Raw genomic sequence first — 21,803 nt, 5'->3', positions numbered from 1 at the left:
AACTTTGCAAACTCAGAAATGTTCACTTTTTAGTAGATTTTTTTTTAGATTAATCTAAAAGAAATTTGAGTTTCTTGTAAAATTTTAACTTTTAAAAAAATTCTTTTTGTAGAAAATTTCTGAGATTAATCTGAATTTTTTTCTTCTAGCACATTTTTGACTTTTCAAACTAGTCCTAGTTTTTTTCTAGAACATGTCTGCGATTATTCTCTAAATTTCTGGGGCAGAAATTTACTCCTCCTTTATCTTGTAGAAAAGGAAAATACCAAAAACTCGGAGGAAAGCAGTGGCGTGTCTGACAGTGTCGGTGCTGTTGCCCTGAAGCTGGAGGGAAACTCCAGTATATTTCAGGAACAACCCTGGAGACCTGCAGTCTTTTCCCCCTGTTCCTTTATTGGACCATTTTTGATCAATACAGAATGAAAGCTGCAGGTTTGGAGATCATCCGACTCAGTCCTGTGGTTATCACAGTTTGATTTTTGTCCAATTTCCTCAAAGCCTCATGCTTGTTCATTTTCCCTGCTCCTAACACATCAATTTTGAGAACAAAATGTCAAACTTACTGCCGAAAATCACCCAGCCGCTAACAGGAGCCATAAAGAAGAGATGCACAGCTCTGGAAAAATGAAGAGCCCACTGCACTGAACCCATTAAAACCTCCTGGTTATTCCTCCAAATATTGATTTCTGAACCCTTCCAAAGGTAAAACATTAGTATTGTTGTTTCTAAATTAATATTAACTTGTTTTCTTTGCATTATTTGAGGTCTGACATCACTGTATCATTTTAGTTAATTTGACCATTTATTATTTTTTGCAAATAAATACAAAATTTTTGTTTGAAATTTTGGAGACATGTTGTCAGTAGTTCATAGAATAAAAGAACAATGTTCATTTTACTCAAACATATAACTATAAAAAGTAAAATCAAAGAAACAGATCATTTTAAGTGTTTCTGTATATGTGTACTAATTCTGTATCTAAAACCGGTTGAGATAATCTCTGTTTGTTCTTCCTCAATAATTTATATATGGAAGTAATAATGCAAAGGTGAAGTCTGCATTTGGCCTGTCGTCAAAAGAAAAGCTTTTTGTGGGGGTGGAAATGTTGCTCAAGGCTTATATGACCAAAACAAATCATCATGTGCTGCATGCGTTTCATTTTCTCTGGAACTGTCTAAAAAGAGACAATCAGAGAGTTTAAGATGAGACAGCAGATAAAAAAATCCCCAAGAATCAAGTTAGCTTGTGAGTGGGAGTGTTTTTACTGACATGAATGCAGTGAGAGGTGGTGAGGAAGATGCTGTGGACCCAGGTTGAAATGAGGGAAGTGACGATTTTAATGATGATGAAAAATACAAAAGTCCAAAATCCAGGCAGCACAGAAAGAGCAGAAGGCTTAGAGCTCAATACTGGCAGAACAATGAACATAAACAACAACAAGACGGTTAAACAAGGACCTGACGAGGAACCAGGAACACAGGAGGGTTTAAATACACGTGGGGACAATCAGGGCGGACAGCTGGGGACAATCAGGGGGTGGAGAGGACAACACAGAGACTCAATTAACTGAAAATGAAACAAAAACGTAAATTAACACAGAGAAAAAATCTAAACCTTACATTTACAAACCATGCAAAGACAATAGTGTAAGGTTAGGAAACATGTGATGAATTAGATGAATCACTGTGAGTCATTTATTCTGCCATCATCTCCTGCGTGTGTCAATAACAGCATTACTGTCTAGTTTACTTCCTATTTTTACTCTTCCTATCAGACAACGTTTTGGATTTATGAATGACCTTAAAAGGACCTTAAGACATTTTCAGATGAGTTTATAAACCGAGAGGAGATGAAGATCAGCTGATTTCTGACTCTTGGCTCTTCAGACAAGCAGCTCTTTTGTTTCTTTACTTCAACATAAAACTTGTGAGGACCATCATCATGACTCCAGCTTTTATTTTCTTCTTCTTCCTCTCAGTGATGGATGTCTGTCAGGTAAGTTTGGGATTTCTGGTTTAATTTCCTCAGCTGACAGAGACCAATGTGAAGCAAAAAAAGCAAATATTGACAAACATATGTTCTTTAAAAAATACATTCCTTATTATAGAACTGGAAAGAAAACAGTAAAGCAGATTAGGCCACCAAAGGTTCATTAACTGGCTGTTCATGTGTAAATCTGTGTTTGTGCTGCAGAGTGCTCCAGCTGAAATGAACAATAAAACCAGTGAGTTGAAAACGAAGCTTTACTCATGTAAAACGTAAATATTTCAAACCTAAAGATCTTCTGATTTCTCCTTCAGACGAGTTCACGGACGACGCCTCAAGGCCCAAAGTTGACTTAGGTAAGGCACAGATTATAAATAAAACTTAAAATGCACAAAATTAATCAGAGGAACATTTAAAGAGTGAGTGGAGAGAAAGCGAATAAAACTTTCAGCACTGATAATTAGAGAAATTTGCTTTTAACATTTCTCTCACTTAAAAAAACTAATTTTTAATTTTGTTTAGGATGACAAGTGCAAAGGCCCCATTTCTGCTTTTAGGCTTCTGATAAGGGCAAAGAAAACTCTTCATATTAGATAAAAATGCTTAAAATTCTTATAATGGCGTTGATTTTATTAAGTTAAATTACATGCTTAGTTTGGCTTCATTTGTCCGTTTAGTGTCGTTGCACCAATAGCTCTGAAGTATCAAATTACAAAATGTTTAAATTTTTCAAAATTGCCATGTTTACACGAAGCAAATTTATTTTCGAATGATCAAATTGCTCAATTATGTCGTCAATGGAAATGCAGCTACTGACAGAAGAAAGGAAAAACTAAAAATCACGGCTGAAGAAAAAACCTAATGAGCAGGGAGCGAAAGAAAAACTGACAGAAAGTGAAAAGACTTAATTTAGAATAAACTAACAGAAACTAATCAGGAAGAGGAAAACCAGAACAACTTATAAAAACAGACCCGAAAGAACAAACAATGCAAAAACTGTGAACCATAAATAACCCATAACAAACTCCCAGGAATCATGACAATGTTTTTTACCATCTTATTCCTTATTTAATGGAAACAAATCAATTGCTGTCTCGGTGAACATGTCGAACAACCAAAGCTGATCTCGCTGGATTTGTTTCTCTGTCTTTGTTTACCATTTTACAGATTTTTTTTTTTTATTCCAGTGTTTATTTTTACTTCAAATTTTCAGTTGTACTAAAATGTATGTTCATCTATTGTTTCTATTTTTTGCTGTAGAAAATCTCGTTCTCCATGGAGACGTCGCCGTCACAAACACCTTTCTGAAGAATGCAGACCCGTGTACGGCCAGAGGCTGCAAGTGGCCCAAATCTGGCCCTTACGTCTACGTGCCTTACCAGATCTCCTCTAAATTTTGTAAGCAGTTTTAGCTTTAATTTACAAACTAAATGTGATCAAAACTGTTAAGTTATTTACAGAAGCAAAGTGTTAATGGGTGTAATTTTTCTGTTATCTGTAGCCCAGAAGGAGAAGGACGTCATCATTAAAGGCATGCAGAGCTTCAACCAGGACACATGCATTCGATTTGTCCCAAAACGTTCCGGTCATCGAGATTTCATCCATTTCTTTTCTCAGAGTAACGGAGGGTAGGAAACAAATGTTACTGTTCATTTAAACTGTGCTGCTGTGGGTGGAGGCGGCTCCATCCTTTGTCTCTGCTCTGCTACAGCCGCATTTCCATTAACCATAAAATGGTGCAAACTGAAATTAGGAAAATAAATTGGCTGAATGGAAACACGGCAGTTTTGTATTTCGCAAACACTGGAAACACTTTTACCACATCAAATGAGTCACGTGATCAAAAAGCGGATGTTACTACTGAAGCAAACCACGAAGACAACAGGAAGTAGTTGGAGGAGGATTTTAATGACTTATCACACTAATCAAGTTTATTCACATGTGAATTTATTTGTGTCTTATATAATATACACAATTTTCAGATATTTGCGAGGAAACGCAGCTTGTGTCTCGTTCACAAACCAAACACTGATGACATAACGGTGCAAATTTAAATGTTAAATATTTATTGTTTTTGTTGCCCTCAGCTTGCAATGTTGAAACCTCTCCGACTGTCTAAATGTAAAAACCAAAAGCTTTTACAGTTAGACAGATGGTATATAAAAGTAACGGTGTCTTTGTGCAGGTGTTGGTCCAACATCGGCCGTCAGAGCGGGGGTCAGTACATCTCGCTGGACAGAAGAGGATGTGTTCACCACTCCACTGTGCAGCACGAGATTCTTCACGCTCTGGGTTTCCACCATGAGCAGGTCCGCTCCGACAGAGACAAATACGTCCGGATTCTCTTCAACAACATTCAGCAAAGTCAGCAGTTAAAGTTTTAACAGTTTATTAAAAAGTGTAGAGTAATAATACTTTTAAATTCTGTAACTCTTTCAAAATTGTCTCCCGATTCATGAACAGGACAGAGGGGCAATTTCAGAAAAGTTCAGACGAACAACTTAGTAACTCCCTACGACTTTTCCTCGGTCATGCATTATAGCAAGTGAGTATTGCTGATTTAAATTACATCCCTGTCTGTTAAAAGCGCCATTTAAAAACAAATATCTTCATGTACAAAGATATTTCAATTTTTAAGATTTCTTCTTTTAAGTTAGATTCGGTTTCTCTTGAGAGGGTTTCCAGGTTTATCATGCATATACAGAATTTGAAGAGTCAAATAAAATCAGAAAATTGAAAATGTGCTTTTTAGCCCGACTCCAGGACAGCAGCACAAAACGCCAAACCTGTCATGAGTTGTGGTGGAAGCGGTGAGGGAAACGCAGCAGACCCAGGATGAGACGAGTAATGACGGTTTTAATGGCGAAATAATAGTGCAAATGAATCCAAAAACAGTCCACAATCCAGGCAGCACAGCTAAGCGGAAGCCAAGGCTCAATACTGGTAGCACTGGACAAACGAAGGACAGAATAGACAGCACATGACTAAACATACAACGACGAGGACGCACAGGTGGCATTAAATACACAGAGGGTAATCACAGAAACGAGACACACCTGGGAATGATCAAGGGGAGACAGGACAACACGGAGACTCAGAGGCACAGGAACTCAAAATAAACAGAGAGAAAAACACAGATCCTGACAAAACCAGTCTGTCTGTTTTCCTCTCCATCACTCATTACCAAAACCCCAAGATGATTCAACTCTTCAGCTGTTTTACATTTTTTGATTAAAGTGTAAAAACAAATGAGGACAACTATCAGGTTTTTGTTTTGTTTGATTGCTAAAAGGACTAAATCTTATTTACATTAAAGGAAACTAAAAACTTACTCATGCCTTTATCTCTGTATTTGACAACAATATTTGAACATATTATACTTTTAAACAGTTAACTTGTAAATCCCGATTCCACAATTTCATTCGAGGCTGAGTTTATCTTTTAAATCCCATTCAAAAACCGTCTTTTTTTTTACATTGACATTTAACTCAAACAGTTTTATTTCTTTTATTAATGTAGCGTTGTCTCCCCGGTTCAGACAGTTTTTCTTGTGTTTGTATGTATTTTAGTGTGCTCGTTTTGTTGAATCATCGTCATTTTGTTGTTTTTTCGTGGCCTTACTTTGCATCTGTTCCTGTTTTCTGTAAGATACGACTTCTCCAGTAACGGACGGCCAACCATCGAAGCAAAATCAAATCCTAAACAGAAGTTTGGAAACGCCCGTCAAATGAGCGCCAACGATGTCAGTCGTGTCAACAGGCTTTACAAATGCAGTAAGTAAAAAAAATAAAAAGAAGCAGTGTGCATTCTCCTTATTTGTTGTCCTTGTTTCTTTATGAACATGATTTTTTCCCCATTTAACCCAGGTACATCTCGACAGCGGTATCGTTACTGAAACACAACGTCTCAAAGCACCAAATATGGAGCCACGCTGCTGCCAAGTTTAAGAAGAAAATATTTTTCAAAGTCTGTTTTTTAACATTCACATTTTTATAAAGAAAAACTATGGGAGGCTTTTTAAATAATAGTTGTTTCAATAGAGATTCATATGCGAGCTCCCCCTGCTGGACAAAGACGGTACAGCATACTGTAGCTCAACAGGAATGGATTAGTCAAAGTAAAAGGTTTAATAAATAACTGCCAAATTAATGAATAAAAACGGTTTTGTTTTTTCTTTTATAAATGATATAGCCAGCATAAATATTGTATATCTTTGCTATCTTGTACAAAGGAATAATACAATTTTGCATAACAACTCTAAAGCTCTTTAAGTGCTTTTTAAATAAATATATGATTGTTTAAAGTGACTCTATAAACATCTATAAAAAAGTGTCAACATTAAAGTGGTATTTTCAAGAGTTTAATAATGTAGAACAAAAAAATGACATCAGTGGTAAAACATGACTGGACCTTCCTCCAAAGGTTGAGCATGTTTAAAAACTCAACAAGCATCGTTGGAACCGACAGCAGCTTAACGTCCAGCCAGAATTATGCTTTAAATAAACAGTCAAAACCACAGAAATGATGCAAATGCTTTGGCTTTAATAGTAATTTGTACAGAATAGATGATATAAAGGAAATATGAAAGAGGAAAATGCATTAAAAGCCATTAAAACGATGTGATATATTTCTCTGATTGCATGTCGTTTATGTCTAGAAGGGAAGTTGTTAATTTTTAGGACGTTTAGGCCTGGAGGCTGACCTCTTCAACCCAGGAAGTCCTGCTGAGGGAAGAAACAGAACCAGGTGACATTAGCATGTTTGAATGTCAACAGCATGATTCAGTTATGCATTATGTTTTACTCACTGCATTCATAAAGTTTGTTGATGCGGATGATGTCATTGGCACTCATTTTCTTTGAATTTCCAAACTTAAGGTTTGGATCACACTTGGCAACGATGGTTGGTTTTCCATTTTTGGAGAAGGCATCACTAAAAATAAGGCTTTTGGTTATTAATGACAATTATCAAATTAGTTTACTGTTTCACATTTATGCAAATTTCTCTAATTATATGAAAAATGTGGCATAACAACTACACACAGCAGGAGAAAAGAAGTTCATTTATATTCACATAAAGTAATAAATGCATTGTCATAAAAACTCACTTCCTGTACTCCATGACAGAGGTGAAGTCATAAGGAGTCCCCAAGTTGTTCGTCTCCTTCTTTTCGAAAGCAAATTTAAAATCTATACCAGAATTCAGAGCAGAGGTAAACCTTTACGCATCATTTTTACACAGACATGTGAGCCAATTTGCAGCTTTTCTTTGTGAACTAACCGGGTTTAATGTTGTCAAAGAGGATCCTGACGTAGCTGTCTCGGTCGGACCGGACCTGCTCATGGTCGAAGCCAAGAGCATGAAGAATTTCATGCTGCACAACTTCATTGTGCACGCAGCCTGTTTTCTCCAGGGACAAGTACTGTCCCCCATTCTGACGGCCCACATAGGACCAGCACCTAAAATGTAAAAAAAACTAAATATTTGCAGTGGCACAAAGTTTAGTACTGCGGTAGTAAGAGGAACCGAGAAGGCGATACATCACAATCAAATCACACACGTACAAAGTTCATCGTAGTAAAAATTCCTCTAAAAGTACATTTTTAAAATAATTACCCAAGTAATTGTAACCAGTTGCTACCCGACTCTAAGTACATAAAGTTTTACATTAAAGTTTTAATTAGTGATAAGAAAAATCTTTTAAAAAATTTTAAATGTAGAGTTTATTTTACTTTATAGTGTGTGATGCAGTATTGGTCCTGTAGTTTCTATTATTAAGCGTGTGTGTGTGTGTGGGGGGGGGGGGGGGGGGGGGGGGGGGTGTGCGTGTGTGTGTGCGTGTGTGTGTGTGTGCGTGTGTTCCTACCCATCCTTCGACTCGATGAAGATATAATCACGATCCTCAGGCTTCCATGGGATGAGGCGGATGCAGGTGGATTGGTTGAAGCCTTGCATTCCTCTGATGATGACATCACGCTCTTCCTGAGCTACAGACCGGTGCGAAACATGGAACTTTGTGTAAAGTTATATGATGACAAAGAGAGCTAATTATATATTTGTTTTCATGAGTCGACGGTAAAACCAAAGATCCTTACAGAAAGTTTTAGAGATGTAGTACGGCACGTAAACATAGCTTCCTGATTTTGGCCACTTGCAGCCTCTTTCGGTGCATTTATCTGCATTCCTGCTCAAAGTGTTCGGCACTGCGATGTCACCCCGCAGCACAGCTGCGTCTGCAACACAGCAAAAAGGAAATGCAACATGCATTATGGGGAAGTGTGAATGGTTTGCACTGTGTCTGCCTGTTGCGAAAAATTGGTCTTTTTAGTTGCAACATGTACTATTAAATAAAACCAAACCAAAAATTTACAAATTTGACTAAGCAAGTGTTTGCGTCTCCAATCGGGTTCTTTTTATTGTGACTATTTTGACTTTCTGTTTTGAAAAATTGTCTTACTGAAGTCAGCTTTGAGTCTTGGAACGATTTCAGAATCACCCACTGACTCATCTGGATAGAAACAAGTAAAAAAAAAAAGATTACAGATTTAAAGATCAATGCATCAAATGTCTGGGATATCACCGCACTCACCGTTTTTATAATCGTCAACTGGTGCACTCTGCAACGCAAATAGAAGCAATTTCAACAAATGCAAACTTTATCAGATCACTTTCTTTTAAAACATCAAACAGATTAAAAGTTCCTAAGTGCTTTTGGTTGCATCAAATTTTAAACTTTGCAGAACTAAACTCACCAAAGTGACATCTGCCACTGCGAAGATGAGGATGAAGAGCAGAGCTGGAGTCATGACGGTGACTCTGAAAGCCAAAACCTCAGCAGTGATGGAAGAGATGCTGCAGTGGGGGAGTTAAAAAGAACAGAAGTCTGAAACTGTGCAGCTGATGCTCAGCTCTCCTCCTTATAAGACTTTCACTCAAATCAAACACAAACCATTTAAGGCCAATCAGTCTGTGCCTTTATTTCTGATAGGCTGAGTTAAAACCCACAACATGTAAAACCTCAGTATGATGGTGCTGTTGCAAGAATCTTGGCCGGATGTTGAGGTCTTGAAATATATATGACTTCACCTTTCCCCGGAATATGACTTTTTAAAGTTCGATGATTTTCAAACTATTCTAGCAGCAGCAACAAAGTTTCTCTGTCCTTACTGTCCAGACTTCTATACTTTCCAGGTTACTTGTCTCTATGCACTATTCACAACTCAAAGTCACATTTTAATGTCAGACAAATACAAGTCTTTTTTTTCTAAAACAAAGAAAATTGGCCATAACTACATTGGTAAAGTTCAGAACATGTTTGTTTTGTGCAGTAATAGCAGCACGCATCATGGCATCTGAAACATTTCTGCTAAGAAGTTAAAAATCTAAACCGTTCATGTCGGCCATGTTGTTTTCATCACCACCAAACGGAAAGTTGATTTAGCTCCTGCATGAATTGTCTCATTTCAAGCCAAACGTTATTTCAGCATCATAAGAGGCTTGACCTGAATGTTGTCGATGCCGTTGTGATGCTCAGGGTGTTTGTGGGTATAAGGACAGTCCAACAAATAAAAATGTCTTTTTTTAATCAATGTGCATTCTTTACAGAACAATTTTCTCCTCAGAATGTTGCACTTCCTCCAGTTTGGCTTCAAGATTTTATTCATTTTGGTAGAATATTTGTGCAGTAGTTTTCTATTCTGTAATTCTCCTCTCTACAGAAAACCTATAGAAATAGTTTGGTTGGACAATTGTTCTTGGCTGAATGTATTTAAATACATGTTCAGCAGTTACCAGTGAGCTTTTTAAATTATATATATATATTAAATGCCTCCAGTTGACACTAGCTATGAGTTGTTGGTCTAGATAGATAAAATTAATTGAACTGTTGGAGGTTTAACAATTTTTTTTAGTTCTTTATTCATATGCAGCTTCCTGTTTGATGGTGACAGTTCTAAAGAAGCTGCACAGAAGGAAATGCATGTAGAAATACATAAAGAAACACAATTATTTGGTATGCTAAAAATAAAACAAAGAACTGCTTCAAAAAATACTCAGGAAGAGCAGAAATGTTGCAAGTTTATACACTGACTTTGCTCATGTCTGTAACAAACACCAACAATTTAAACATTCATTCATTTTGCAGGCCTAAATATATTACACAGGTAAGATCTGATACATGCACAGAATAAATTCATTTAAAATTATTTAAATTCAGGTAATGTCACACAGCTTTACGGCTGGAATTTTATTATTGTTGATTTTAACCAAAGTCGACCCTCTGATGACCTATTAGCTTCCTTCATGTTCTACCTGTGACAGAACCATCGGTGGTGTCCATTTTTATTTCCAGAAATTATCTGAAAGGATTAACTTTTAAAATACTGCTTATATGTTTTAATTTTGTCCTGATTCAGAAATATTGCATTGAACAGAACCTTATTGTACAGTTTCCTTGTATTCGATTGCAGGTCATTTAAAGGGGAAGTGGCATTAAAGCTGCACAGAACCAAGCATATTAGCATGACAGAACAAACTTCAAGGATAATCTAACACGTTTTATTTCTGGAGCGGTAACCTTAGAAGAAATTATATTTAGGTGAAAAAAAGATTTTCTTACAGTACAGCAACATTTGGAAAATGTGCAGGATGAACGAGCTTTAACTCCTTCCTTTAGATTTTTTTCACCTTATGTTATTAGAGTGTGTTTTTTTAGACTATATCCTTTTTAATATTCATAAAATCATCAAACTGTAGCATTTATTTTCATTCATCTTTTGATGATTACACATAGAAAAGCGTAAACATTGATCACATTAATTTCACCCCTAAAAATCTTGATGATTGTGGTGACATGTCCAAACTCTGGTGAAGGCTCTAGTTTCGGGTGAAAAGTTTAGTTCACTTTCATTGTTAGTTCTCTGTTTTGAAAATTGTATTTTCACAGTTTTTTTTCTTTTCCACATTTTTCTCAAACCTGTGAAAACCCAAACGGTCGAGTTCAGCCACTCCCTGTGAGCTGCATAAAAACGGAGAAGAGACGAACCTGATCTCCATCCTGCATCAAACTCCTGCAGCATCTGGAAGGTATCAGCTTTTTATCCTCACTGCATAATAATGTTACTGAATTGATGGTTAATTTAAACTTTTTAGGCATATTCTTGGAAATGCTTCCTCATTTTGGATGCATGTTTGTAATTTGGCACATCTTTGTAGATGAATCTCTGTTTGTGATTTGACTTTAGGTCACCTTCATCATGATTCCAGCCGTCCTCTTCCTCCTCTTGTTCTCAGTGACAAATGTCCTGCTGGTAAGTTGGAAATAATGAGGTAAAGCTAAACTTTACCTTGTTAAAGCCAATGAGGTAAAGTTGAACTCTACTTCAACCTTACTATTGTAATTCTTGAAACGAAAGACTAAGTTAAAATAAACTAGCATCTGAAACTAGGAATGAAACTAATAGTAGAAAAATACTGTAAATTTAGTGAAAAGGAAATCCAGGGTGAAAAACAGAACACTTCTGCTTTTAGTAGAAAAACTGCTAAAATTAACCTTGAAAAACATTTTTAGCAGAAAAATTATTGTCATTTTGATTTTTTAAAATCTTTTTTTGCAGAGCACACCACTTGATGATGACAATGAATCTGGTGAGTTAAATAAAATCTACATTAAAATATATATATATATATATTTTAATTATAGAAATGTTTAAATAAAGTCACAATTTTTCAGTTTTTTCAGTGGCATCATGTCTTTATACATGATTAAGACAGAGAAAGTTTTAGCTTTGCTAAAAGATAAATGTGCAACGTAATAACTGAATATTCATAATTTAAAGAAACATTTTAGATTAGAATAGAATAGAAGTACTTTATTCATCCCAGCAGGGAAATTATTTCGCAGTTACAGCATAGAGACAAGACACACAACAACCACCACTGAGTATCAATTGTAGACAAAATAAAAATAAAAATAAAATATAACATGCTGTCAATATAAAAAGCAACTTAGAGCAGTCCTTGCAAAGATTCAAAAAATGCAGATACAGTATGTATATGTAAATATATGTACAGCAAGTGTGCCACAGTGCAGTGGTGCAAAATTGGACTGATTAGTGCAGAACAATGATTTAGCTTTTATTGTACAGTGAGATGGCATGTGGCAGGAAGGATTTCCTGTATCTGTCCCTACGACAGCGGAGCTGTTGATGAAGTCATTGAGAATTGTGGCAAAATTGCCCAAGATTCAGGTTGCCTTATTTACGTTGGATGTTTGGTTTGAAGCAGGAAGAATAAAACGGCTTTCACATTATCCAAAGTGTAGAAAACACAGATGAACACAGACGAACACGGCTTCACGCTTAATATGAAGTGATCTAAGCTTTAGAGAAGACAATAGGAGAATAACACAAAGACAGTGCTAAAAGTTAAGTCTAACTTACTGTACATGAAAATCTAAGTTAGTTGTTGTTTGGGCTTATTTGGGTAGACATTGCACAATTAAAACAGTCATTATTTTAATATTGATGTTGATTTTTGGGTGTTTGATTTGCAGTGGAAACCCCCGAGCTGCTTGATGACATCGCCATCCCCGACACTCGGAACAGGAATGCGGACCCATGCACTGCCAGAGGCTGCAAGTGGCCCAAATCTGGACGCTTCGTTAACGTGCCCTACGAGATCTCCTCTTTCTTCTGTGAGCAGAGCCGATTGGATAATTATTTACATGAAGCAAACAATGTTGCCTTAATATTGATTTCATTCAACTGAAATTGGTAAAATATTCTATTGACTCAACGTATCTGTAGCTCAGAAAGACCGCAAGTTCATCATGGATGCCCTAAGGAGCTTCCATAGGCGCACCTGCATTCGTTTTGTCCCAAAGAGACCACGTCATCTCGATTACATCCGTTTCATTTCAGGCGACGGGTATGAACACACACACGCAAACACACACACACACACACACACGCATACAAATCCATGCAATTCTATGCAAACTGTGGACTTTGTTTTAACTACCATCCAGTTTAGTAGCTGTATTTATGCCTAAACCAGACCTTTTCCCTAACCTTAACCTTTGCTGGTCTATTCCTAAGCCTAACCTTAGCACAAACTTAATTCACTCCATACCTCTAAATGTGGCTTCTCTGCTTAAAACAAAGCACATTTAACACGTTTAGTGTATTTATCGACTTTGCAAAAATCCCTCATAATGAGCATTCATGAGGAAACAGTGAAAATAAAAACTCTTTAAAAAGTTTTTATTTTTTAAATAAAAAAAACTGGTCCGGCAGTACCAGTGTACCACAACCGACTGGGGATTTGAGAATACACAGCATACACTGCAAAAACCAAATGTTTTTTTTATCATTTCTAGTGCAAATAACTGAAAAACGACTAAAATAACTTAGAAATTACTTTTCAGCACGATATAGAAGCTTATTTTAGGTAAACAATGATGAAACAGCTAAACACAAAACAGGAAGTCACAGTGAAGCTCAGCCAACAGCTTAGCAGCACAACCACAAATTATCACACGAGAAACAATAATCAAACTTTTATTGGGTCCCAGCCTGAGAATGAAATTATTTCCTAAAAATGCGTTTAAAATATTGCCTATATTTCAGGTGTTGGTCCTTTCTTGGTCGTCAGAACGGAGGACAGAAACTCTCTCTGCAGAAAGACGGGTGTTTGTACGACGCCACTGTGGAACACGAGGTTCTTCACGCTCTGGGCTTCGACCATGAACATGTCCGCTCCGACAGAGACAAATACATTTGGATTCGCTACCAGAACATCAAGAAAGGCAAGATTGAAGTCAAAAGAATCCCTTTCATTTTTCTGTACTTCACTAATATAAATGATTAAAATAAAATCTTTAGGAAATTTGTATCTTTAAAACATGCTTTATTCAATGATGCAAGTCCAGAGGATTGTTAAACATTACATTCCCACAAAAAGTTTCAAATATTTGTGTAGAAATTATTAGATGTGTAAACAAAATAGTGATGGAAACAGAATCACCAGTAAAATTTATATTTTTGCTCAAAATGTGCAAAATGGAACAGCTTAGCAGAAAATGTGTACGTATATATTTTCATAATATTAAGAATACAGCATAAAAACATAAATATTAAATACCCAAGAAGTTCATTACTACAGGTTTTGTGTGAATTAATAGCATTTTAGTTCCATTTGTAATATAGAAACTAAATAAAATAACAAACAGAAGAGAAAAAAAGTGCACTTGATTCGCTTTTTTAACTTTTGCAACAATCACTTGACCATAAGTTTAACTAACAATTGTGACTGAATGTTTTCTCCGTTTTGAATCCCTGGATAGGAGAGAAGAGCAACTTTGACAAAAAGAAAACTAACAACCTGGGGACTCCATATGACTTCAAATCTGTCATGCAATACTCCAAGTGAGGCTTTCTGAACATGCATGCAGTAATAAAGAATAAAGTTTGCTCTGCTTTAATCATCTTCACTGTATTTGTTTTTTTAAAGCGATGCCTTCTCCAAAAATGGGAAACCAACCATCGTTGCCAAACGCGACCCCAAGATGAAGTTTGGAGACGCCAAAAAATTGAGCGTCAATGACATCGCCCGTGTCAACCGGCTTTATAAGTGCTCCTGGTAAAAACAACAAAGATATATAATAAACAACTCTTTATCTAGATAAAATAACTTATTATCTTTTATCTTTCTTTCTTTGTTTTGTTTTTTTTTACCCAGAACTGCACAGACTGAAGAGGTCGGCCTCCTGCTGCTGATCTGAGGCCTCACACCAAAAAGCTGAGCTAGCATAAATATATAATATTCTTCTCTCCTTTTCTTTAAATGAACAAGTGGAAATCATTGTCCTGTCTGGTTCTGGAAGAAGTTTTTGTCACCAGGTGGATCAGAATTTTAATGCATGTCAGCCTTTGTACTGATATCCACTGAGAAATAAACAGCAAGCATATATACTATCTATAATCGCCACATTTATTTCCCTGCTTTTATGTTTATGCTTTGATCATCAAAGGATATAATTAATTTGCATAATAAAGAAGCATATTTCAAAGAAAAGATGGTTATGGTGGAATTATTGTTTGGATTTTTGTTTGAAATACAGAAGAGGATTAGAGCCTCTCTAGGCTCTGAAAATATATGCAGAATATATCTTTTCACACACACACACACACACACACACACACACATATATTCTACATAATTAACTAATCTCAGAGAGATTATGAGAGATTAAAGACAAAGATTTTACTCATGTATGAGTAAATATGTATATTTACTCCAGTGATTGAGTATAGTTGCATGACAGTCAAAACACTCATACAGACACTGATTATACTTATTTACCTGTTTAAAAGAAAAGAGAAGTACAACATATAAATTGTTCTTAGGTACAAAAGTTAAACCTATTCAACAAATATTTGGCAACAGTGGAAAAATACTTCTTTTAAATAAAATTGTAGAAATCCAATATATTTTTGGCCTCTTGGTTTAGTCAGGTCTGTCATCTTTTCACTGGATTGCACAAGTCAAGACAGCTTAGGTTTAAATTAAAAATTTAGTTGATGCCTTTTCATTTACCTGGAATTTCCTGTGTTTGACTCTGAATCTTATTTGCCACCTTGGCTGTGAAACCTCCAGGTATTCCTGTCTTCCTCTTCTTCCTGTTAGCTTCTTTAAACCCCAAACTACCTAAATAGCTTATTTGAAACTGTAGAAAAGCTTTGATAGAGTGCAACTAATTTGAGTTTTGATAAGTAAGAACACAGAAAATAAAAATATAAATAGATGCTATATTAACAAAACCGTTGAGATCTTTTTCCTTTATGTAGCAAAACTTTGATAAATAAACTTGAAATTACAGCTATTTCAAATTTTACAGCACATTTTGCCTTAAAAACTAACGTTAGGAAATTTTATTATTTAATCTTTCTGTAAAATATATCACATAAAACATCAATAGATGACAATGGTTTCCAAGTGTGGGGATATTAAAATAATCTATCAATTCACAGAAAATTATTCAAGAAAATAATTTCACCACAACATTTTTTAAAATATGCTTCTTTATTAGGCAAATTAATTACATTGCTGCATAAGTAATCACTGTAAAGAAGAATTTTCTATATTCCTGTAACATTTCCCTCAGTATTTAAGTAATTAATTTAAGTTATTAATTACTTAAATACCAAAGCAAATTCAAAAAAGCAGAAACATAAATGTGGCGATGCTTGCTGTTTATGTCTAAATGGCTATCAGTGATCCACCTTGTGGCAAAACACATTTTCCAAAACCAAACCATAATTTCCAGCTGTTAATTATTAAGAAAAGGACAGAGGCAGACGTTATTTTTTATGCTAGCTCAGTTTGGTTTGTGATGAAGCTTCTGACCAGCTGCAGCTTCTGGAGGCCGGCGTCTTCAAAATATGAATTTCTTTTTGGCTAAAAAGCAAACATGACAAACAATAAGAAATTTTCAATCTAGATACAGACATGTTTAAAATACATATATTTGTTTTTCCTTACAGCACTTATAAAGCTTGTTGACACGGATGATGTCATTGACGCTCAATTGTGCGGCATGTCCAAACTTCATCTTGGGGTCGCTTTTGGCAACGATGGTTGGTTTCCCATTTTTGGAGAAGGCATCGCTTTAAAAAACAAAAACAAATACAGTGAAGATGATTAAAGCAGAGCTAACTTTACAATTTATTACTGCATGCATGCTCAGAAAGCCTCACTTGGGGTATTGCATGACAGATTTGAAGTCATATGGAGTCCCCAGGTTGTTAGTTTTCTTTTTGTCAAAGTTGTGCTCCATTCCTATTCATGGAATCAGACCACAGAAAATATTGGGAACTTGTAACAGTCATAATTGTGTGACTGGTGATTTCACAAGTATTTTTAAGAAACAAATTTGCTGAAACTAAGCAGCTATATTTTTAAAATCTTTTTTTTATCTATATAAATGACGTACAGAATAATGAAAGGGATTCTTTTGACTTCAATCTTACCTTCCCCGATGTTCTCGTAGTGAATAGAAACGTAGTTGTCTCTGTCGGAGCGGACCTGTTCATGGTTGAAGCCCAGAGCGTGAAGAACCTCGTGTTGCACAGTGGAGCCGTACAAACACCCGTTTTTCTGCAGAGACAATTTCTGTCCTCCGTCCTGACGACCTACAAAGGACCGACACCTGGGAGGTATACACAGAGTCACCGGCAGGAAATAAACATGTTTTCAGTGTAAATATCGTTCCCCTAAAAACCCAGGTCTTTGCTGGATTAAAGTGAACTCTGACGAAGTTCAAATACAGACGTGAACGCCAAGCGGACCGAAAACCGCTCCAAAAGTAGGAAGCGGACTACAGCGCAGGGCATTCTGGGTAAATTCAACCAACACAAACGCGATAGCCTAGCGCTAGTGGGAGAAATGACTCATTATCTTTCGCCAAAGACAAAAAGAAATCCTACATCGCTAAAATCTGACGCTTTTGTTTACATTTTGTAAAGCAGAAAGTTTTGATGATGTCTTCTTTGAGGGTTTTTGTGTAATTTCCTTCAGTATTTTTTGGTGCATCGCCCCCACAGGCGAGGAGGTGAAAATGTTTTTCCAATTGGTTTGACTGATGTGACAGTGCAGTGTGAAAGCAAACCCCACCAGTTGAAAATGTAACAAATGTCGCAATTTGTTGCAACACAGAGGTCTGAGTCCTCTGAGACTTTTATTCAGTAATCACCACCGCAGCTTAAATAAATATAAGTTTAATCTGTTCTTTGCCAGATCCACTGGTTTTGATTGCAGGATGTTTTTGCAGTGATGTTTGCATTTGTTTTTTGGGGGTTTTTTTTATGTTTGTGTGTTTTCTAGTCCGCATCATCCATGTGTTTGGCTGTTTGCTGCATGTCTGCACCTGTTGGCCTCCATAAGGTAATTAGTTGGGGACAATAAAATAAACTAAAATGTGCTAAAATATATTCCTTCCAAAACAGGTTTTGCATTTTACGTTGGAGCTGTTTGTGTGCGTGTGTGTGTGTGTGTGGGGGTGTGTCTGCGTGTGTTCATACCCATTGCCTGAATAGATATGGATGTAATCACGATGTTTAACACTTTTTGGGACAAAACGAATGCAGGTGCTCGCATGGAATTTCTCCAGGCCATCAGTGATGAACTTGCGATCTGTCGGAGCTACAGATACGTTGAATTAATTGAAAATTTTACATAAATAATATTAAATGAATATTAAGACAATGTTGTTAATTATCTAATCACTTCTGCTCACAGAAGCCAGAGGAGATCTCGTAGGGCACGTTAACAAAGCTTCCGGATTTGGGCCACTTGCAGCCTATGGCAGTGCATGGGTCCGCATTCCTGTTCCGAGTGTCGGGGATGGCGATGTCATCAAGCAGCTCGGGGGTTTCCACTGCAAATCAAACACCCAAAAATCTACATCAATATTAAAATAATGACAATAAATGTCAAATTTACTTCACATTATTACACCTTGATTGTGAAATGTCTACCTAAATACATATTTATGTAAGTTATACTTAACTTTTAGCACTGTTTTGTTGTTTTCTCCTATTGTCTTCTTTAAAGTTTAGATTGTCTCCCATAACCTTTCCCTTCAGAATTAATTTGAATCTAATATCTTCCCTGAAACCAAACTATTCAACTCATTAAACGTGAAGCCGTCTTCATCTGTGTTTGCTACATTTTGGATAATGTGAAAGCCGTTTTCACGTTATCCAACAAACTAAACCAACCAATGTTTGCAAACCAAACATTCAACGCAAATAAGGCAACCTGAATCTTGAGCAATTTCACAATGATTTCATCAGAATGTTTCTTTAAATTATGAATATTCGGTTATTAATTTACAATAACAACCTGTACATTTATCATTTAGCAAAGCTAAAACATTCTCTCTCTTAATAATGTATCAAGACATGATGCCACTAAAAACAAAGAAAAGGAATTACGTTAATAAACATTTATATTGTTTAAGTATTCATGTTCGATGCACTCACCAGATTCATCATCATCGTCAACTGGTGTGCTCTGCAAAATATATAAATATTTCATTAGGGAGTCATTCCCAAGTTCAGATGCTAGTTTATTTTAATTGAGTCTTGCAATCATTTTCAATGATTATTATACTTTCACTGGGCATAAACCTGAGCTTTACCTCATTATTTCCAACTTACCAGCAGGACATTTGTCACTGAGAACAAAAGGAGGAAGAGGACGGCTGGAATCATGATGAAGGTGACCTAAAGTCAAATCACAAACAGAGATTCATCTACAAAGATGTGCCAAATTACAAACATGCATCCAAAATGAGGAAGCATTTCCAAGAATATGCATAAAAAGTTTAAATTAACCATCAATTCAGTAACATTATTATGCTGTGAGGATAAAAAGTTGATACCTTCCAGATGCTGCAGGAGTTTGATGCAGGATGGAGTTCAGGTTCGTCTCTTCTCCGTTTTTATGCAGCTCATGGGGAGTGGCTGAACTCGACTGTTTGGGGTTTTCACAGGCTTGAAACATTTTTAAAACTCCAAATTTTCAGAAGAAGGAACTAACATATAAAGTGAACTAATAACACCAACAACCAGAAACATCACCAGAGCTGGGAGAGTCATGTCACCAGAATCAACAACAGCTAGAGGAGTGAAGTTAATATTCATATGAAGCTTATCCTAAATGTAATCATCGAAAGATTAATTTCACAACATGCAAGAAAATAAACATGCAGTTTGATTATCTAAAAACCAAAACCTGATCATAATCTAAGGAAAACAAATCTAAAAGAAGTCATAACTTGTTCATACTGCAAATTTTCCTGACATAAGTAAACTTATTGGTTATCTAAATCTGATTTCTTTATAAGGTCAATACTCCATTAGCTTTCTTTTTTTTTTAAAAGTCTCATAACCAAGACAAGTGTGAAGTGTTGCATTATTATTCAAGTTTTTTTTAAATTATTATTTTGTATAGATTTAATGGAACTTCCTCTTTAAGCAGCAAACAGCAAATGAATACAAGAAAACTACAAAACAGTTCAAAAAAGCTTTTAGTAGACAATAACGGTTTGATTATTTGCTTAGAACGTTGAGTTTGGATGATACAGTCCTCTGATTTTACTCTTTTTAGGTACATGTTTAAGTAAAATGAAGACTGTTGAACTGACAACATGTCTCTGAAATTCCAAGCAAAAACTTAGTATTTATTTTTAGAAAATGAGAAAAGGTCAAAATAACAAAAAAAGATGCAGTGCTTTCAGACCTTGAATAATGCAAAGAAAACAAGTTTATATTCATTTAGAAACAACAAAACTAATGTTTTAACTCAGGAAGAGTTCAGAAATCAATATTTGGTGGAATAACCAGGAGGTTTTCAATGGGGTCCAGAGCAGTGGGCTTTTAATTTCTTCCAGACCTGTATGTAGTTGTTAACAGTTTTAGTTGGACAAAACTATTTAATTTCTTATGTGGATGTATGTAAATAAGCAGTGACGTTTAGAAAAATGCACTAATGAATAAATCCTCTTGGGTCTTTGACCTGCTGGGGGCTAAGCACCCCTAAAGGTCAGATCCTAGAATCGCCCCTGCAATACAGTCATAAGGAGAGATAAAACGACAAATAATTAAATCCTTTCTGTGGTAAGATAGATTCTGCTCACCATGGTATTTTTTTTACTGCTCAAAAGTGAACAGTGAGTATTACTGTGTTAAAAAGGCCATGACTGGGCTCCTCTGTATCTGAAAGCTGGTTTTTAAAACCTTAAAGAGTACGGTTTGTGATTTCCTCCATCAGATAAATGTCCCAAACGTTCTGGATCCATGTGGGAGGCTCAGGTTTTAGCCATCGAATGGTTATCCATTTCAGTGTATAAGTAGTATTTTAAAAGTAAATCCATTCAAATTATCAACAAGTTGGCATTATTAACTCAGCCAATATTTTCTGTTTCATTTTTTTCAGATTATGTTCCTTTCTTTAGGGTCATTTAAAGAAGCTCACATAGAGAAGTTGATTTTATCTTTTGGAGGAACTTGGTTTGCTTTATCTTAGCCCATGCTAATCTCATTACCACAAACACATTTTCATCACTAGATGCATGCAATACAGAAGCAGCATCAATTCCCAGAACATCGCCGACACTTAGTTTCTGTAGGTGTGAGAAGAGATGTTCATGTTAAAGCCATTGCAGCAAAATGCAGAAGTAGAAATTGAAAAATTATGTCGCAAGATTAGGCTTCTTCTAAAGCAGCATTTTAATCTGATTGAGTTCTGGTCTTGAGTTCATCGAAACACATTGATTAAATTTTAGTTCAGATGTTCAGCTTCGTGTTCTGGATTATATTTCTATTAATGAACCAATTTGACCGAATTTGGTACCAGGTTTCAGGTGTCTGGTTGCAACAAAAAATATATTTCACTGGAGTTTTGCTGATGGATCAGCAGAAAGTATTGCATAGTTGTAAAAAAAACAACAACAACTAGAAAATTTCGGAAGAAATTTAGCCGGGGCCTGCCAAGGCGCGCCCGTCGGTCTGGGCCCGGCGTCGTCACGCTACAAATCGGCGTCGACGCTAAAGAACGCCGCAACGTAATCAGTGGCATGCGGAGAATCGCAAGAACGTTAAGTGAGGCGGACGTGCACCATTCAGTATTATAAAGTAAGTATATCAGGTAAAATCAGCAGAAACGCTAATGTTAGCGTCATTGCTTTCATCAGTATGTGGGAAATCACTAGGATATTTTCTGTAATTGATTTACTCCATTCAGTATACTAAACA

At 36.1% G+C, this 21,803-nt stretch overlaps 4 protein-coding genes across 5 annotated transcripts in view; 2 read left to right on the top strand and 2 right to left on the bottom strand.

The window, feature by feature from the left end:
- Positions 1 to 1,860: 1,860 nt before the first annotated feature.
- Positions 1,861 to 6,289, top strand: LOC116718274 (high choriolytic enzyme 2-like). The gene is made up of 9 exons (XM_032560054.1): positions 1,861 to 1,995; positions 2,194 to 2,224; positions 2,301 to 2,342; positions 3,247 to 3,384; positions 3,488 to 3,614; positions 4,172 to 4,350; positions 4,450 to 4,531; positions 5,635 to 5,759; positions 5,853 to 6,289. Exons 1-9 carry the CDS (start codon positions 1,942 to 1,944, stop codon positions 5,879 to 5,881), a joined length of 807 nt encoding a protein of 268 aa, XP_032415945.1. The 5' UTR covers positions 1,861 to 1,941; the 3' UTR covers positions 5,882 to 6,289.
- A 219-nt stretch (positions 6,290 to 6,508) lies between these two features.
- Positions 6,509 to 8,947, bottom strand: LOC116718273 (high choriolytic enzyme 1-like). 2 transcript variants are annotated; one of them, XM_032560053.1, is made up of 9 exons: positions 8,739 to 8,947; positions 8,576 to 8,603; positions 8,444 to 8,494; positions 8,082 to 8,219; positions 7,853 to 7,973; positions 7,267 to 7,445; positions 7,094 to 7,175; positions 6,794 to 6,918; positions 6,509 to 6,707 (listed from the first exon to the last, which is right to left on the bottom strand). In XM_032560053.1, the coding sequence occupies exons 1-9, from the start codon at positions 8,790 to 8,792 to the stop codon at positions 6,655 to 6,657; spliced, it is 831 nt and encodes a 276-aa protein (XP_032415944.1). In that variant the 5' UTR covers positions 8,793 to 8,947; the 3' UTR covers positions 6,509 to 6,654. The 2 variants fall into 2 exon arrangements, with proteins under 2 accessions (XP_032415944.1, XP_032415943.1); XM_032560052.1 differs by having other exon boundaries at positions 6,509 to 6,710; positions 8,739 to 8,945.
- Positions 8,948 to 10,984: 2,037 nt separating this feature from the next.
- On the top strand, positions 10,985 to 15,060 carry LOC116718278 (high choriolytic enzyme 2-like). Its single transcript, XM_032560057.1, has 9 exons — positions 10,985 to 11,070; positions 11,229 to 11,294; positions 11,601 to 11,631; positions 12,539 to 12,679; positions 12,792 to 12,912; positions 13,614 to 13,792; positions 14,330 to 14,411; positions 14,497 to 14,625; positions 14,725 to 15,060. Coding segments are annotated over exons 2-9 (738 nt in total). The 5' UTR covers positions 10,985 to 11,070; positions 11,229 to 11,240; the 3' UTR covers positions 14,726 to 15,060.
- Positions 15,061 to 16,049: 989 nt separating this feature from the next.
- LOC116718654 (low choriolytic enzyme-like) overlaps positions 16,050 to 21,803 on the bottom strand; it is a 28,863-nt gene continuing 23,109 nt past the window's right edge. Inside the window, exons 2-10 of the mRNA XM_032560825.1 lie at positions 19,430 to 19,478; positions 19,206 to 19,271; positions 19,029 to 19,059; positions 18,281 to 18,421; positions 18,066 to 18,186; positions 17,016 to 17,194; positions 16,743 to 16,824; positions 16,528 to 16,652; positions 16,050 to 16,443 (exon numbers count right to left, since the gene is read on the bottom strand). Of these exons, the coding sequence (XP_032416716.1) occupies positions 16,421 to 16,443; positions 16,528 to 16,652; positions 16,743 to 16,824; positions 17,016 to 17,194; positions 18,066 to 18,186; positions 18,281 to 18,421; positions 19,029 to 19,059; positions 19,206 to 19,271; positions 19,430 to 19,478 (817 nt within the window). The 3' untranslated portion in view covers positions 16,050 to 16,420. The remainder of the gene's footprint in view (positions 16,444 to 16,527; positions 16,653 to 16,742; positions 16,825 to 17,015; positions 17,195 to 18,065; positions 18,187 to 18,280; positions 18,422 to 19,028; positions 19,060 to 19,205; positions 19,272 to 19,429; positions 19,479 to 21,803) is intronic.

The sequence above is a fragment of the Xiphophorus hellerii genome, chromosome 4 (assembly GCF_003331165.1).
Source record: "Xiphophorus hellerii strain 12219 chromosome 4, Xiphophorus_hellerii-4.1, whole genome shotgun sequence".
Taxonomy (NCBI): domain Eukaryota; kingdom Metazoa; phylum Chordata; class Actinopteri; order Cyprinodontiformes; family Poeciliidae; genus Xiphophorus; species Xiphophorus hellerii.
This window is presented reverse-complemented; position numbering and strand designations above follow the sequence as displayed.

Bases quoted from the DNA above. Each gene is read 5' to 3' on its own strand.
- LOC116718274 (XM_032560054.1), top strand. From the start codon at position 1,942: ATGACTCCAGCTTTTATTTTCTTCTTCTTCCTCTCAGTGATGGATGTC. The intron at 2,225-2,300 runs GTGAGTTGAAAA...TTTCTCCTTCAG, and splicing joins TGAAATGAACAATAAAACCA to ACGAGTTCACGGACGACGCC. The intron at 4,351-4,449 runs GTCAGCAGTTAA...ATTCATGAACAG, and splicing joins CTTCAACAACATTCAGCAAA to GACAGAGGGGCAATTTCAGA.
- LOC116718273 (XM_032560052.1), bottom strand. From the start codon at position 8,792: ATGACTCCAGCTCTGCTCTTCATCCTCATCTTCGCAGTGGCAGATGTC. The intron at 7,974-8,081 runs GTAAGGATCTTT...ACCGGTCTGTAG, and splicing joins CTACATCTCTAAAACTTTCT to CTCAGGAAGAGCGTGATGTC. The intron at 7,446-7,852 runs GTAGGAACACAC...TTTACATTTTAG, and splicing joins TTCATCGAGTCGAAGGATGG to GTGCTGGTCCTATGTGGGCC.
- LOC116718278 (XM_032560057.1), top strand. From the start codon at position 11,241: ATGATTCCAGCCGTCCTCTTCCTCCTCTTGTTCTCAGTGACAAATGTC. The intron at 11,295-11,600 runs GTAAGTTGGAAA...CTTTTTTTGCAG, and splicing joins CAGTGACAAATGTCCTGCTG to AGCACACCACTTGATGATGA. The intron at 14,412-14,496 runs GTGAGGCTTTCT...GTTTTTTTAAAG, and splicing joins TCTGTCATGCAATACTCCAA to CGATGCCTTCTCCAAAAATG.